Here is an 18664-nt window from a genome sequence, read left to right as displayed (position 1 = left end):
ACATAAAGCTAAAATAATAAATGATAGATAGTTTTTACCTTTCCTGCTTCAGAGCATATTCCAACATCTTAATTCTTCTTACTAGATCCTTCTTCAAGTTTTCTTGTCCTTTCCTTTCTCCTTGCAGGAAGGCTATCTGAGCCTGTAGGAGAACACAGCAGAACCCACGTATGTTAGAAAATATATATTTTTTGTTGTATGAATAAAAACTTGCATAGGCTTTCTTATGCATAAAGCAACTCTCAGTTTTACAACACTCACAATAATGTATTTTAGGTCAAACAAAAAACACATGTATCGCTATACTAAAAGTATAAAAAATATGTTTCAGACAACCCACTACTGGGGTTCATTTACCCAGGGGCCAAAAAAACCCTTAATGACTTCTTTGGGCAGCTAGTTCTTAAAAATAAGAAAGAAACAAATCAGATGAACACCTACAGTTCGATGTTTAGTACCACAGCCAAGAAAAACAACTTCAACTCTAGAAAGAGAACAGAAAACATGTCTCTATATATGACTTATGCACTAGCTTTACCATCTAAAACTTGTCCTCTACAACTTCAATAGCAGTGCAGGGTTGGTTTAACTTACAAATCCAGTTATTAGACTAAAAAGAACACTTATTTATAGCTACAGCGTAACAAAGAATACATTATAAATATTTATAAGAAAAAAAAAAAAAAGAAAAAGTAATCTTTTGCTTCAAATATTTTAGATAACTGTGAATACATTTCACGGACTATCCCGGAAATTCACTGCACCTCTGTATGACAGAAATGTGATGTATTTATGGTATGGCGTTTTGAAAATAGGTTTTGGGTTTATGACCCAACTAATACCAATACTAAACAAATACTTTGCATGCAATTATGGAACATGGGTTAAAAGAGATTCTATAATTTCACTTATAAACAAAACAAAACAAAACAAAAAAAAAAAAAAAAAAAAAAGCTAGATGACTGGTATTTCTGAATGATAGAAATATTTAATTGGGAAAGTTCCAGTAGTTGTAACGCTTATTTTTCACATCTCAAGACTATCTATATACTCAGACAAATTACCAAGACGCCTTTAAATTATCTATAGTCTGTATGTGCATATAATGTAACTACTGTACAATAAAATCACATTTAAGACACAATGATTATGTGCATAATATTTACTACAGTATATGTTTTTTTCACTCAGAATGTAATTAAATTGGATTTTTGATTCAGTTATCAATTTTTCCAGCATTTTAACAAAAAGGGTTGAACTATTTCATTTAGAAGCAATGTTTGTATTATATACTTGTGGTCATTTTAATTATTAATTGCTGTTAATTATATATTTCCAGCCTTTATACAAATTTTGCAAGGTGGGGGAGTTTAACTGCATGTTGGAAAATGCCAAGGGGCTCATAACAGTCTATGCAATAAAATACAAAAGGGAATTGTGGAAAGAAAACCCCAATAAAGTGCAAGATAAACACAGCATAAAAATTAGTTATATTTAACATTAAACAGTTTGCAATTACAAAGCAAGCATAAGGATGCCTGACACATTGTGCTAATGAGATCTGTCAGTGAGAACTAAACCAAACAATGTCCGTGAAAAGAATCTATAAAGACACTAAATAAGTGAAACTAAGTCTAAATCAGGTAATATTAAGAAAGAGATACATTTTGGCTTTGTAGAGATACAACATAATGATCGTCAAAATATTCCACAAGCACAAACTTGTTCCTTTATCTACACCCAAACATAAGAATTCTGAATACACAATCAAGAATGGTAAATCTTTACTTGTCATACCAATTATGGCCTGTATTTAGTTTAGCCTACACTATAAAATATTGTAAGCTTTAAACTGGCTCCTGATAAAACAGACATTTGTGTTTGTGCATGAAAGTGATAGGGACCTTAAGACTGTAAATTCCACTGGGAAGGGACCTTATGTGAATGATGAAAAATCTCTGTACAAACACTATAAAAATAACAGATTTGAATAACTTCTATGTAAAGGCTAGAGAAAATCTACAGAATTGTCCCTACTATTAAGAGTTACAGTTAATATGCAAATACCAGCTAAAAAAAAAGGAAACTATGTAAGATTAAAAGTGAATTATAAACATATTCATGTAAGTTCGAAGGTAAGAAACTACAAAGAGAAAGAGCAACAAAAAAAAAGTTAAAAAGAAAAACAAACATGTAGAGGCCATTCAACATTAAAGTATCTTGCATCGCTAACATTAAATGCATCCATAATTCAGGTGAAAACTAAACACTATAATTACACCCTAATCTGCATCCTTACAATGTTATTTTCTGTTGTGAACCAAACTAGGACTTAAGAACTTGTTCTTCTAACCAGAGAGGCCTGACCGGTTTTAAGGAAAATTTAAATGCATGCAGTCATACCTTGTAAGAAAATAGATACTCTGTTTCATAATACACAGAAACGAGCAATAGTATAAGGCTATGTCTGTCGTTCATTTTTGGTAACCCAAACCCTAAACTGCCCATAAGCAGTTCAGACAGAATGATATGCTTATTACCTCGCTAGGCAAGAGCCGAACTTGGACCTGCTGGCCCTCTACAAATCCCCCTTCTTCCTACTCCTGAAACCTATCTGCAGTGCCCTAGCTGGTGGGAGGCAGATTGGGAGTTGCCACGAAGAAGAAGATTTTTTTGTCAGGCGACTAATCTCCCCTATTCTAAACGTGTGCCCTGACCCTTAGAAGATGTTATTCTATTAATCAGAATCATTGCTAAATAAATACATCCAACCAAGTGTGCAGAAACATACAAACTATTTTGGATTAGGGGACTGCTTAATAAAAGCACCAATTACACTTTGATCTGAGCTCCTGGTTTCTCTACACACAGGTACCTATCTGCCCCATATAATTTTCGGTCATGAGCTGTGTGTACCCAGACCTCACCAATGCTTTGAGTACTAATGCAGGCTTTAATGTATACTTTACTGGGGCATGAACTTTTGCAAAGTGCTGGAAAAGGACAATTCATAATAACATTAATACTTAAAACAAATAGATTTGAATAATGGGCTACAATTATTAGATGTTTGGTTTGCAGAGATGTGGTAACTGCAAGTCTAGGAGGAAACTTAAACCAAAGAAATTCATTGATCTAAAGTTACTCAGAGTGGTCCTCCAAGCACTTTTGAAATGTACATTCATTTTCTGTTTAGTGGTTTCTGAAATTTAAACAGGTCCCAAGGTGTTTGGTTAAAAAGTGGTCTTTGAAGCCCAGAGAGTCAGCATTAAGACCTTTAAAACGAGACATAAAGCCAAAAGCCTGGTATAAGCAGTCTAAAACTGCTCAGATATCACTAGAAATGAATGTATATTGTAAAAGTGCTTACAATCACATATGATGCAGAATATTATTAAGAGTCTGGAATGGAGGCATATTTCTAAAGCGGTGTAACCTATTTTATGCCAAAAATAAGATGTGCAAAGTTCTGTAAAATATATGTATTATTTATAAAGCTCGTTGTTCTTTTGTGTAATATTTACTGTATGTGATATCTATCACAAAGTGCTGACCATGCTATTAATAAAGGATTACATTATCTGCATCGTCAACACCAGATACAGGTATAAGCCATTGTTTAATACCATCTAAGATTGAGTGAAACTTGTTGAAATCAATTCAGATGACAACTAAATTCTAGTGTAAAGTGTAAAATGCAGTGAAAGAAGCACTATGATTTCCCTAACCATAGCAGATCACCTTCGTAAAGTACTAAGCAACAACACAGGGTGGATCGGTGGTTGACTGACCTTTTCGATTTGTAAATGCAGAACATTGCATCAAACTGCAAAGACAGAGAATGTCCTTCACGGCAGAGTGAAAATAAAACACTTTTAAACATTATTGGCAAAAGCCAAAGAGAAGGGTTTTAGTGCAGAACCTTGATGTATCAATCAGGTTGTTGAGTTTGCAGAGGCATAAGTGTGAATTGTTGCAGGGGGCAATATATGATTCAATAGATATTTTTTGGTGTACAAATGTAACTAAAGACAGTCACATACTTTTCACTGACTGTACAGAATAAAATAGAGCTTTTATTTTCTTACAAGGTATGACAGCATGCATTTAAATCTTACTCATTTATTCAACTGGTTTATTTAGAAAAACAAGTTCCGTGACACAATCATGATTAGGGCAAAATAATGGTGTTGGTGCTACAGATATGTTTTGTACAATTATGTTTGGTAGTTGCCACCTAAATTATGTATACGTAAATGTAATTTAATAGGGCCTCGATATGTTCATTATCTTCTTTCATATTATTAAAGCCTTAGCTTTCACCTTTATCTTGTAGCTAGTTCTCAAGGCTCTCTGACCACAGCCTTTATACTTCTTTTGTGTAAAATATTTAACACATCACTGTGTCTAAAAGTGCCCTGCACAGTGATGTAACTGACAGGGGAGCCGCGGGTACGACTACACCCAGCCCGACCCCCATAAGGCCTGCCAGTTAGCACATGTGCTCGCTGGAATTACTGTGAACACTGCAAAGAAGCCCAATAGTAGAAGTGGGCAGACCTGCAGGGTAGACTTTTTGCACCAGCACCATCAGTCCCCTAGTCAAGACACTGGGAGTATTCTGGATTACCTAGGTACAGCCATAATAATAATCTGCAGGGCCATTCTGTTTTAATTCAAACTAAACCAGTAAATATGATGATACAATAATAATGACAATAATAATAATTGGGAACACCAGCTGCAGCAAGAAGGACTTGACTGAATACAATTTACTCAAATGCAACAAGTATAGCCCACCAAATTGAATTTATCAAAGGTTTTTCAGATTTAGATTTAAAATGATCTAGTCTAAATGCCCATGGCAGAAGGCCATTTAAGGAACAGTAACACCAAAAAAATTAAAGCATTTTAAAGGAACAACAACCTAATGTACTGCTGTCCTGCACTGGTAAAACTGGTGTGTGTGCTTCAGAAACACAACTATAGTTTACACATAAATAAACTGCTGTATAGCCATAGGGGCAGCCATTCAAGTACAGGATACATGCTTGATAAAAGATGCAAACACATCAGATTAACCAGTGCAGGGTAACAGTACATTGTCATTCTTTTATAACACTTTCATTTTTTGGTGTTCTTTTAACAGGCACTATTGGATCACACTAAAAGCTATAACATTGTTGATAAAATAATAACATTGTTGCTAAAATAATAACATTGTTGATCTAGAATCTCTAGCATCAATAACAAGTATTTCTATACTTTAGCTTCATGTAAAATTCTGAATAAAAGACAAATTATTTCAGTTTTAAAGATACCTCTAAACACTGAATCCAGATATCAAGGCTTTTTATTGAAAAAACACGGGAACTTAATTTGAAGTACTTAAAGGGAAACTATAGTTCTGAACATTGCAGGTCTCTATAAAATATATTGCATAACACTGTGCATGTCTAAAAAATAACTGCTTCATCAAAATAAGCCATTTTCATAAAAATATACTTTTATAGTTTAAGTATATTATTATTATACCTGGGGAAGTGATATTTCTGTTATATAGAAATATCTGATATACTTTAAGACTGACTTAAACTAACATAAGATTATTTTGCCACCAATATGGGCTTATGTAGCTTAGTCAGAATCTAGTACAAGGTATTGTTTATTATTAAAGGTATGAAAACTTTTATCAAGAATGCTCGGAACCTGAGTCTAGATAATGGATCTTTCAATAATTTGGATCTTCATACCTCAAGTCTACTAAATGAATAAATAAGCCCAATAGACTGTTTGTGCTTCCAATAAAAATTAAGTATATCTTAGTTGGGATCAAGCACAAGCAACTTTTATTATTAAAGAGAAAAAGGAAATCATTTTTTAAAAACTGGATCATTTGGATAAAATGGAATCTATGGGAGATTTTCCGTAATTCTGAGATTTCTGGTTAACAGATTTCCATACCTGTACTAAGAATAAGGAAATGTTTTGGTTTTTTTTTAATTAGAATGATTTGTTTCAAATGGCATTCCTGTAATTTGGGACTTTCTGGATAACAGGTTTCCAGATAAGGGTATCTGTAATATATGCCACTGGATTATCCTAAATAGAAACTGCTGTTATAAGGTTAGGTTACATCAGCCAATGAATAGACCGTGCTTTATCTTTTTCCACACTTTTTCTTGTTACAGTTAGAGTAGCATTATTTCCGATAAGGTGATCTTTGAAGAAGGGAAGCACACAAACCATTCCAAAATGGTGGAATTAGGATATGACAGATCTGTAGGTTAAGTATATATTCTGAATGCATAATTTTCCTCTAAGTCCACCCTCTGGAATGTATGAGACGCTGTGCTCTGTCACAAACCAAGTGCATACACACAGACTAGGTTGCATCAGCCAATGAATGGACAGAGCTGTGTATTTTATTCTAACACTTCTTCCAATTACAGTCATAACCTGCATTATTTACTGTCAGGAGTTCAGTAAGTGACACACTGAACATCACAGAATGATGGCTCAAGATAAAAGATGGAAAATCATGATATTTACCATTACAGGTATGAGAACTTATCCAGAATGCTCAGGACCTAGGGCATCCTGATAAAGGGTCTTTCCATAATTTGGATCTCCATACCACAAGTCTACTAAAAAATTATTTAAACAGTAACAGTAAGGATCTATTTGGGATCTAATACAATTTACATTTTTAAACTGTGAAATTATATGATTAAAATAGGGTCTATGGGAGATGGCCTTTCCGTAATTCAGAGCTTTCTGGATAATGGGTTTCTGGATACCTAATCCTATACCTGTAGGATTATATACCTAATCCTATACCTGTATATACTGTACATGCCAAAATATCTGCTGGCTACAATATTAAAGGAAAACTGCACATTTGGAAAGAACGTTAAACCAACAATAGTTGAGTGAAACCAATAACCTTAAATATAACTGTGAGCATAATGAATTGGAAATGCCCTAGTAACGTAGATAGAAATACAGACAGAAAATGGATCTTGTAACTGCGTTTAGATTTAGCCAAAAATCAAGTGAAGTAATTTTAAATAGTCAAATTATATCAGCTATTCCAGAAGGATTTCTATGAACTATAGCTATGGTAAACAAAAAAAAAAGTTCACACGGATTTAAGGCACTTATGTGAATGCCATATCAGATTTTGTTTCTCACTGCTCACTATTTGATTTAAAGGAACAGTTCAGCGTAAAACTAGAAACCTGTGCAAAATAAAAAAATGTTTATATAGTTAGCCAAAAATGTAATCAATAGAGGCTGGAGCTACAGGATGTCTCATATAACTGAACAGAACACTACTTCCTGCTTTTCAGCTCTGTACTCTGAGTTAGTCAGTGACTATAATAGGGGACCACATGGGACATACTTGTTCAGTGAGTTTGCAATTGATCCTTAGCATGCAGCTCAGATTGAAAAGAAAACAGTTATGACCCATGTGCCCCCCCTCAAGTCTCTGATTGGTTACTGCCTGGTCACCAATCAGTGGAAACCAAGGGAGCTGCAAAGCAGGAAGTATGTTATGGCTATTATGTTAGACATCCAGTCACTCCAGCCTTTATACATTACATTTTTGACTAACTATATTAGAAACATTTTTTATTTTGCACAGCCTATTTACCTAGTTTTATTTTTACTCTGAATAATTCCTTTAACGCACTTGTGCAAGCAGTTGTCATGCACACTGACATGTTTCCAAGTGACAATAGCCTAACAAGTACTTGCAAGGGTATTTTATGAAAGGCTGCAACAAAGGGTGATGAGGGTGAAATTAAGCAATTTAATACTGCCGCCTCTCAAACTATGATAAACCAAGCACCAAGTGCTTGAAATTCTTACATTTCCCTTAACAGAAATAAGTATCTGAGACAAGAAACAGCAGGGATTGTAGGCAATAAGGTGATTTAAAGTGCTGTCACCTGCCCGCCAAGCTGTAAAATGATCAGGCAACAAAAAATTTGGACTCACCCTCCATTTATTCCCATGGCATTTGCCCGCAACTTCAGGGTCAGAAAATGATGAGTTATAAACACTGGCTAACTTATTTTCGAGAGATTATTGCCTGCGCAGAAAAACACAAGGGGGCCAATTCACCAAGCTCGAGTGAAGGATTCGAAGTAAAAAAACTTCGAATTTCGAAGTGTTTTTTGGGCTACTTCGACCATCGAATGGGCTACTTCGACCTTCAACTACGAATCGAAGGATTCGAACTAAAATAGTTCGACTATTCGACCATTCGATAGTCGAAGTACTGTCTCTTTAAGAAAAAACTTTGACCCCCTAGTTCCCCACCTAAAAGCTACCGAAGTCAATGTTAGCCTATGGCGAAGGTCCCCATAGGCTTGGCTATCTTTTTTTGGTCGAAGGATAATCCTCCGATCGTTGGATTAAAATCCTTCGAATCATTCGCCCCCTTGGACTACGGAATATCTGGAATGAGCCAACTGATCTGTAATGCATAAAAGTCTTTTCTGCCAAACAAATCACCAGTAAAAGCATTGAATTTGAAACACTTAAGACCCAAGCACAGGCGGTTTTCAGATAACTGTATGCCAAATACACTAGAGTATTGGTGATTTCCTAATCAAGACTGTGGGAGAATACTGGGTGATGTATCACACTTACACATAGCAAGTTTGCCCTTGTGTGCTTTATTGAGATTCAGGGATATTAGAAGTTTTAGACTGCTAGCAGCTTTAGATTGCTAGAAAGGCTTCAGCTCAGCCGCCATCTAACCCTAGGTTTCAGATTTTCAACTGAGCCAATACTCTGGCATCAGAAGCTTAAAAATGTGAATATCTCAAAAGTATCTTAAAACAGAAATTGAATGTAAATTGCAAAAGTGTTCAGAGAAACAATCTTGAGCAAGTCTGTCAGTTCATTTTTGGGTTAAAAATCCCTTATTCCCTTAAAGGAGAAGAAAAAAGTCTTCATGCACTTGGGGGTACCAAATGTTAGGCACCACCAAGTGATTCTATTTACTTACCTGAAACCCCAGGCCGGTGATCCTATCAGCAGAAAACTGCACCGGCCCTGGGTTCTCCCAGTGAGAACCACAGAGTGAACGTCTTCATCTTTCTTTGTGCATGCGCAGTAGAACGAAAAGCTAAACTTTAACTAAAAAGTCAGCTATTTCGCTGACTGCGCATGCGTCTGCCCTGGGAAATTTGAAGAAAGAAGATGCCGGAAAAGGTTCGCTCCATGGTGCTTGCTGGAATAATCCAGGGCCGGTGCAGGTTTCAGGTAAGTCAATACAATCGCTTGGGCGTGCCTAACATTTGACACCCTCAAGTGCAAGATGACTTTCCTTCTCCTTAAACAAATTAATTTCTTTAAGAATAGCAGACCATAATGAAACAAAGATCCAAATTAATTTTATAGGAGAAGAAAAATGAATACAATTAAAAAAATTGCAAGCTTAAATATAAAGTAGACAGTTTATGAATATAAAAATGTGTAAAAGGATAAACTTTACAATATTCATCCTCTACACATATTTTAGTGGTTTTGAAGTTCTCTGTTAATGTTATTGCAGCAAATAGTATTTTCAGCACTGAAAAATGTAGCACAAGTCAGCCTTGCATGGTTCTTCGCAGGAGTAACAGTTTGTTTTTGTTGAAAATGTAAATACCTTTCTCTTTTATGATTCAGTGTAAAACAAGTCACTACACCTGCATAAATAAAGTTGCATCATGTGCAGGTATGTGAATTACACGCCCTATATAAGAGAAGTATGACAGATATGTGATCCATATATTACTTGCAAGTTCAGCCACTCCATATGGCTTACTGACTTTTGTCTTGAGGCCATTGCAACATCCAAATTATATTTTTTTTTTTTTTTTGGGGGGGGGGGGGCTGGCCAAATTACTATCTGCTCTGATAATACCTTTGGGCCTGCGAAGCCCATATTATTATCTAATCTTTGGTCAAGGGGGATTATATCAGCTTTATTTTGAGCATTTGATTGGAGAACCTTACAGTTTTAGGTTAATATCTGTCTGATACAGTATAATAATTTATATAAACATTTACATATCAACAAATCATTTTGAAAGAAAAAAAAATGGGTAAAAGTAATGTGTTATATGCAAATCCCCCATGGGGTTTTTTTGTGTGTATGTGTTAGTGTGATTTATTCAAAGGCTTATTATGCATTCAAAATCATGCCGTTACCGTTAACCGGAAACCTGTTATCCAGAAAGCTCTGAATTACAGGAAGGCCATATACCATATACTCCATTATAATCAAATAATCCACATTTTTAAAAATGATTACATTTTTCTCGGCAATAATTAAACAGTACCTCATACTTAAACCCAATTGAGATTTAATTAATCCTTTTTGCTACAGAACCATATTATTGGGTTTATTTATATTTGCATAATTTTCTAGAAGACTTCATGTACGAGGATCCAAATTACAGAAAGATCCATTATCTGGAAAACCCCAGGTCCCGAGCACTCTGGATAACAGTTCAAATACCTATATTTGCATTCATTACATAGGATTCTTCTTTTTGGTCTATAAAACTTTGTGATGATAGCCAGTATACTAATAAATGATATAAAGGTTCAATCTCAAGGTCTATATTCAAAGAAGAATATTACATCTGCTATTATACAGGGAATAACGCTATTCTTTCTTCCACAACAAATTCAATGTTTTATGTTGAAAGAAAAACAGCCTCATGTGCTACTTTAGAATTATCTTTAGCACAAACCATTCAGTAACCACCACTGTCCCTGAATCCCAAGCAGTCCTAGAAGAATCTACATCCATTACGTTGCACAGTACAATGGAGCATTATTGGCAACAGTTTCATAATTTATGACATTCACTCATGACTATAAAAGCAAACAACAATAGAAAATTAATGCATCTTGGAATACAGACATGACAGAGCAGGCAGATACTGTACAATAAGTCCACCCTTGTATTTTTCCTTTCTTTCGTACCAACAGCAGGATGTAAAGATGAGATGCTCCCTTTCACTTCTTCATCTGCCAATGCACTAACTTACATAGCGTACTGGCAAATACAATTTTCAAACCTGCCCAAACAATGAACAGACTAATATGTATAGTACATAGGTAATGATAAGGATTGGATTGTCTGACCATCACATGCATACCTTTGTTTTGTATAAATGTATTGTTTTGTGTATGTCCATCTTTTAAGTTTGCCAACATCAAATTTAAATACTAACATGCCCAGGTGTGCTGGCCAAGTAAAAATTATGAATGTCAAACAGAGATAATACTCATAGACAAATACAAGAGGTCCTCTGCACTCAACCCATTATCAATATATTTAAGACAGAGACATTTTGTGCATACAACTACTAAAAAATGCCTTACCCATTAAATAAAACAGGGATTGTTTCTCCATATATTGCAATATATTTAAGCTGGCCAACTACGTCAAAGTCATCACATATCTGGCCAGTCCTATACTCAATTTTCCTCTGATTCAAGAATTCTATTGCTTCATTATACATTTTACACAGGGACTAAGTTTTTCCTGCAACTTACTTGCTGCTTTCAAGGGATCACCTGACTATAGCTGGGATAATACTCATATAGCAAATTAAAACTTTTTTACAGTTAAAGCGGGTTGTTCACCTTCACAACACTGTTTTCAGTTCAGTTGTTTTTAGACTGTTCACCATAAACAAAGACTTTGTTCAATTGCTTTCCAACCTTTTTTTTTTTACCGTTCTTCAAAAATGAAAGTTTAATGTTCGTGACTCTATTGTTTGTCTGGCAGCTCAGTGATCAAGGAGCATTCTGAACTGTTACAATTTGCTACATTTAGTTGGTACAATTAATTGATACATTTCTCAGTGGTAGCTGTGGAATATTAGCAACTATTGTATCAATTCTAACAGCTGCCTTTAACAAAACTCAGGGATTCTGCTTAGCAGGGACAAAGAAAAGAAATGTATTAATTAAATGTATCAAGAAATACAACGACACTTCAATTTTAGAAAAAAACAGTCACGACTAGATGATAGAAAGTAATTGGGAAAAGTCTTTTTTTTTGGTGAACTATCTAAAAGCAGCGGAACAAAAAAAAAAAAAAAAAAAGTATTTGAAGGCGAACAACCCCTTTAACTATTAGACCATTTGTGAATATTGCTAGTCCAGCTAAATCCATGACTCACCCATATGTCACTCTAGACTATGGGAAGACATCAGTCAGGGCAACTTTACCAACATGCTTTCAAATAGCCATACCATCAAACCACTTGGAAGGTCAGAGAAGTAAGAATCACTTTAAATGTTGTACTATCCATATTAGCAAATGAATGAATGTTGCAAAATTGTAAAAAATTAGAATTTTAATAAATAGACACTTACATATACATAATGCTAAATGTCTGTGCTGTACTGTCTGTTCAAAAATCTAATTAAAAAACAAATGATATTAATATGAAGTTGGTCTTCTCCTCGTTACTAAACAGTCTACACTGCTGTTAGAATTTGCTTTCATTCAAATATAAGGTTAAACACAGATGCTGGGAATCAGGCCTGTCTTGCCTCAGCAATCCAAATCATTCCAAATATGTTCAGTGGGACTGATGTCAGGGCTCTGTGCTAGGCTTTCATGTTCCGTCTCTGACAGACCATTCTGTATGGACCTTACTTTATGCAAAGGTCCTACTACTAAAACAGAAATATATAAATAGAGACATTGCAAAGAAAATAATTTTTTATTCAAGGGTATCTTGCTTTCAGGCAGAGCCATGTCTGCTGCAAGCTCTCCCTGCGGGAGGGCCAAGCCAAGCAAGTTATTTCCCCTTTATCATTAGGACATCAACCACAAATAGAAACAAAAGTCACTAATCATCTGTGCCCCAAGTACCTGGAAGAGCCCTATGCAGTCATCAACTAACACGATTTTGCAGCCAGCCTGACATCCTTATATCAGTTAGAAAGGCTATAATTCTGGCTCAGTACATTACATTTGTAATATTAGCTTTCTTATTTAACCTTCTTGTATTTCAGTTTCCATAAAAGATGGCTACCATAAAAACCATGGGAACTGATTTTAAGTATATCTGTGTATCCTCAGAAATAAAGCAGTGTCTAGTTCAAAATATTGCACAAATAAGTAGTTTTTCAATTAACTGCAGCTAAGTCATGTTTGGTAACTTTGAATGATGAGGTTCATTAACACAGACTATCTTCCAGCACCTCAGTCACATTTCCAATTATTTTACATTGAAGCAGATACAGTAATTACCACAAGCAACAGATCATATAAAAGATAACAGAAATCATTGCTTCATGTTTTTCTGTAAGCCAGCTGATCATAAAGGATTTTTTTCTAGCCATTACTAAATTTTGTATAGATTCAATGAATGTTTGCAGTCCCATTTAGCTTGATGTCTAGACAAGTATAACTTTGGTTTTGTTGCCCTAACTTCTGTTTGCAACATGTGCAAGGTAAAGTAAAAACTTTTGTGCAATGCCTAAAAAGATATTCAACAGGATTTACTGTGCTCATGGCACAAGGTCCCAATTATGGCTCTAAAATGTTACTACCCTTTCCCAAGATAATTAATTTACTCATCTTACCAATGAAAAGCTGACTGGCTGAACACTCCATGTAACAAATCTTAAGTAGCCCTATCAATAAAGCAAAAGGTGAATATACTGGATGTTGTTTTAATCTATAATAGTTGTTAACATTCAATAAAAATGCTAAACACACAAATAATAGATATCCAACCAATATATACATGTAATCTCCATGAGAGAGAATGAATTACACCACTTTAAACAACATACACTGTAGCATGTTCATCAAATCCTCTTTCACCAAATTATAAAACATCAAGATTATAAGAATTTCACTTGACTCGTCAGACTGGCCAAAACAGCACAGCCATAATCATATGTAGTTGAGATAAATGTCCATTAATAAGCATTAGTGATTTTCTACTTGAAGGAATGAACATATATTTAGCTCACCAAAGATGTACCAAAACAGCCAAGCTTTCAAATCAACCTAGCCATAGCTATTGAAACATTGCAAGAGACTGGATGATGACAACTCAATGTAACACACCAACTAATTCAATCCAGTAAAGAGAAAGCAACATTCAAACATACGGCGAACGAAAAGTACCACTGTACTATAAGGCATGTAATTACTATTTAGAAAGCACATTAACATTTCAGATAGCTGCACATCCTTACTGGGAATTCGGCATATAAATATGTTTACTACAAGTTGGTTGTAAACATTTAAGGAACAAATTTTTTAAATAAAAAATGAGACACTTATGGATAAACTAGAATACTAGCTGTGGTTACAAAAAAAAAATGTAAAATTACTGGGGGAGCATAATTTGTTATGCACCCCCAGTGATACTAACTGCTAACCTAGTCCCTAGAGGACTCAGCACCGGACAATTGCATCACAGAAAGGCAGGGAGTGCATACAAAATTTACTTTGACCACTACTACACATGGCCAACGCGCCTCCTCTTCAAAAGTAGCACCTCTTCAGCAATTTTGTACTGAACTCTGCAAGTGCTCATCCAGGGCAGTGCAGATAATGCCTGGGAAAGGAGAAGGTAATGATGGCAGCACAATGCTCAGAAGTACTCTGGGGTGGTATAACGTATTCAAGATTTGTAAGCCATGAACACTTGGTTCTCAAAACTATTTCAGTGACCAACAGGACTATGTCAGTACTACAAGTAAAGAAGGGAAGCTCTGTTATTTTCATCTTAACTTTACCCCCAGCCTAGTAGTACTCCCAGGTCTTACAATAAGACTCCAAAGCAAAGAGAATCAGTTGTATAAAAAATGCTGGGGTAAGGACGATGAGATTTTTGTATAGGCTGGAGTATTGTTTAGATTTGTACTTGTAATGACAAAATGAAAGTAATGCATATGGATACCAGTGTCACAATGTATGAATAAATGAGTTATTTACTAAACTCCAAATTCCAAAAATCTGTGTTTTCTTACTATAAAATCTGAATTTTTAGTGGTAAAAAAATACAAATTTTTCATGGATTTATTATACCATGAGGATGGAAAAAGTCAGAATCCAAAAATCCGGCATCTCAGACCTGCCGAGGTTACATATAAGTCAATGGGAGAAGTCCAGAAGGTATTTTGATCTGCACTGGGTTTCCTGCAATAATCCGACGATTTTGTTTTTTCAGGCAAAAAGCAGAAAAGGAAAAAAAAAAAAAAGTTTTCGGGTGCAAAATCTGAAAAAAACGTATGATTTGTTGTTTTTTTCAAAAAAAAATTCGGGTTTTTTCCGGCAAAGAACATTTTTGGGGAAGTGTATTGATAAATAAGTAGAAAAAACCTGTATGGATTTGGTCGGAGTAGTTTTCAGAAAATATTGAGTTAAATTCAGACTTTGATAAATGGGCCTCCCCATTTACAATGCAGTAAAGTACTGGAATCCTTGTACTGAAAGTTATCCCTTCTTCCCCTTAAAAAGTATAATAATGGAACTTGGGACCCCATCGAAGAGATACTTGTTCGAGGGAGTAAAAAAATAATGCTTAGTGCCCAAAAACCTTTACCTACCCACATATAATACAATGGAGTTACAGTATATAAAGTTGCAGGAACCAGAGATGAAAGGCATACATGATCTTTTCCAATACATTTTCTTGTGTACATATGTATGCAGGGCAAACGGCAGTATGAGCCAAAGGGCTGACTTGTTAACAAAAATATAGAAATTGTACCTTAAAAGGGATCCTGTCATCGGAAAACATATTTTTTTTTTCAAAACGCATCAGTTAATAGTGCTGCTCCAGCAGAATTCTGCACTGAAATCCATTTCTCAAAAGAGCAAACAGATTTTTTTATATTCAATTTTGAAATCTGACATGGAGCTAGACATTTTGTCAATTTCCCAGCTGCCCCCAGTCATGTGACTTGTGCCTGCACTTTAGGAGAGAAATGCTTTCTGGCAGGCTGCCGTTTTTCCTTCTCAATGTAACTTAATGTGTCTCAGTGAGACATGGGATTTTAATATTGAGTGTTGTTCTTAGATCTATCAGGCAGCTGTTAGCTTGTGTTAGGGAGCTATCTGGTTACCTTCCCATTGTTCTTTTGTTTGGCTGCTAGGGGGTAAAAATGGAGGGGGGTGATATTCTAACTTGCAGCACAGCAGTAAAGAGTGATTGATGTTTATCAGAGCACAAGTCACATGACTTGGGGCAGCTGGGAAATTGACAATATGTCTAGCCCCATGTCAGATTTCAAAATTGAATATAAAAAAATCTGTTTGCTCAATTGAGAAATGGATTTCAATGCAGAATTCTGCTGAAGCAGCACTGTTAACTGATTCATTTTGAAAAAAAATTTTTTCCCATGACAGTATCCCTTTAAGTAACTTCCATATCAAGGACATGAGTAAAGGCCCCCGTACACGGGCCGATAAAAACTGACCGAGTCGGCAGCTTATTGGCCCGTGTGGGGCATTCCGACGGGCGTCCCCGATCGATATCTGGCCGAAAGTTGGCCAGATTAAAAAAATTTTGTTGATGTGGTCCCGCGATCCGACCGCCCGTTTGGCCTCCATTCTGATCCAATCGTTGGGCCCTAGGGCCCATGATCAGATCAGCCCAATATCGCCCACTTCAATGTGGACATATGGGGGTCGCCAAGCGAGCGGATCTCCCTGTGTATGGCCACCTTAACTCCAAAGCAGTTTGTGATCTGTTTTTATGTAAACAGAAGTGGGCAGTTTGGGTCCATTCCCTACTCTCTTCATTAAAGCATATACCTATCAGTTCTTTGGCCATCAAGTGGCACATGTGACATCACTGCGTATATTCTACACATTCCACTACACACATTCAATCCAGATCCGGCTCCAGAGTGGCGCCACTTCCTGTGTAGTGGCCCCAGATCAGAAGATAAGTTATGTATTTGGGGGCTGGGTCGTGTAGAGGGTCTGGGAAGGGAGGCAGGTACAGATCGGGTTACAGTTCAGCAGGTCTGGGTTGGGCTCTGCCCAAACAGACCCATTCAGGACTCTTGAAAGGGGTAAACAAACACACTGTAGAAGCCTACAAACACAATTCATGTGCTTTTGTGATGTTGTTTGGGGCGCAGGATCTGACACATATTGTATATGCCCGACTGTGTACATGCCCGACTGTGTACATGCCCGACTGTGTACATGCCCGACTGTGTACATGCCCGACTGTGTACATGCCCGACTGTGTACATGCCCGACTGTGTACATGCCCGACTGTGTACATGCCCGACTGTGTACATGCCCGACTGTGTACATGCCCGACTGTGTACATGCCCGACTGTGTACATGCCCGACTGTGTACATGCCCGACTGTGTACATGCCCGACTGTGTACATGCCCGACTGTTAGGGTTGCCACCTGGCCGGTAAAAATTATGGTTGATCCCTATGTTATTAATAGAGAAAAAAGATAAATATATAGGAAGGCCGGTGTTTTTTTCCAGAAAAGGTGGCAACCCTACTGACTGTACATGCCTGACAGTGTACATGTGTGATAGTGTACATGTCTGGCAGTGTATATGTCTAGCAGTGTATATGCCTGACAGTGTATATGCCTGAGAGCGTCTCCTCCCACACACCATATTCATCTCGGAGCCCTGGTTTCTATGGTCAGTTGGGCTCACACACACACACAGGCAGAATGTTGGTCCTCTTATATATATATATACATATACAAGCAGCTCATGTATTCAAGGCAACATTGTACATTTCCCATACTGAAATGTAGAGGTGAAGGTGACAAGAAACGCCTGAGCTCAGTAGCAGCGCCCACAGCCTTACCTGCATCTCGGCTCTCTCCACTTCCCAATGAGCTCTCTCCACCTCAAAGCGAGCCCACTCATGCTGAAGGAAGTGCAGGATGCCAGGGATACTGTATTGGGCCCTAGCAGCCGTCCCAGCGCTTCCTCCTCCGCCTCCCCCGGACACTGAGGCCGCATCTGCAGCACCAGCCTCGAACCCCTTCCCGGCACCAGCTGGGCCAGTACCAGCGGACAGCAGCGAATTGTTATTGTTATTGAAAAATACGCCGGGCCCCGCCTGCTCGTCCATGGCCGCCCTCCGTGGCAGGGGCCGGGGTTAACACCGAGGAACTGCCACCAATGGCTCCAGCAAGGGAGGAAGGGAAGGCGAGCGCGCCCACTCCACAAGTGAGCGATAACGTTTGCTTATGGAACGGTCCTGGCACGTCACATACGTCCTGACCGCCGTCCAATCTCCCGCCCCTACATCCACCGCAACCCGGGCTTCACTGCCGCCCACACTCGAAGGAAGCCAGGCTGTCGCTGCTGTCTGGGCGGGTCTCCTGCCACTCTGACAGCGGCTAGTGACGTCACGCAGCTCTGAGCGGCCCAAATGTTCGGGGCCGCCCTTACAGACTGGCTTCCTGTGAGGAGACTTTTTTTCTTTTTTTTTTTGGTCAGCTTTATTTCATAGTGACATACATGGCTGTGAGTGTTTCTCTGTTCAAGCACACGAAAATCACGCCGTCAGTGTGCTAATAATCGGACATGGTTTAACTCTTATTTCACGTTAACGTTAGTGTACAGTGGAATTTATTTGCAAAAAATCCTTACTCAACCGTGATCCATAGCAG

At 37.2% G+C, this 18664-nt stretch overlaps 1 protein-coding gene across 2 annotated transcripts in view; it reads right to left on the bottom strand.

The window, feature by feature from the left end:
• strn.S (striatin S homeolog) overlaps positions 1-18447 on the bottom strand; it is a 59960-nt gene extending 41513 nt beyond the window's left edge. Inside the window, exons 1-2 of one of the 2 annotated variants that reach the window (XM_018264495.2) lie at positions 17851-18447; positions 39-142 (exon numbers count right to left, since the gene is read on the bottom strand). In XM_018264495.2, coding sequence (XP_018119984.1) covers positions 39-142; positions 17851-18120 — 374 coding nt within the window. In that variant the 5' untranslated portion in view covers positions 18121-18447. 2 annotated transcript variants of the gene reach the window in all.
• Positions 18448-18664: the final 217 nt, after the last annotated feature.

Source organism: Xenopus laevis, chromosome 5S, assembly GCF_017654675.1.
Source record: "Xenopus laevis strain J_2021 chromosome 5S, Xenopus_laevis_v10.1, whole genome shotgun sequence".
NCBI lineage: Eukaryota > Metazoa > Chordata > Amphibia > Anura > Pipidae > Xenopus > Xenopus laevis.
This window is presented reverse-complemented; position numbering and strand designations above follow the sequence as displayed.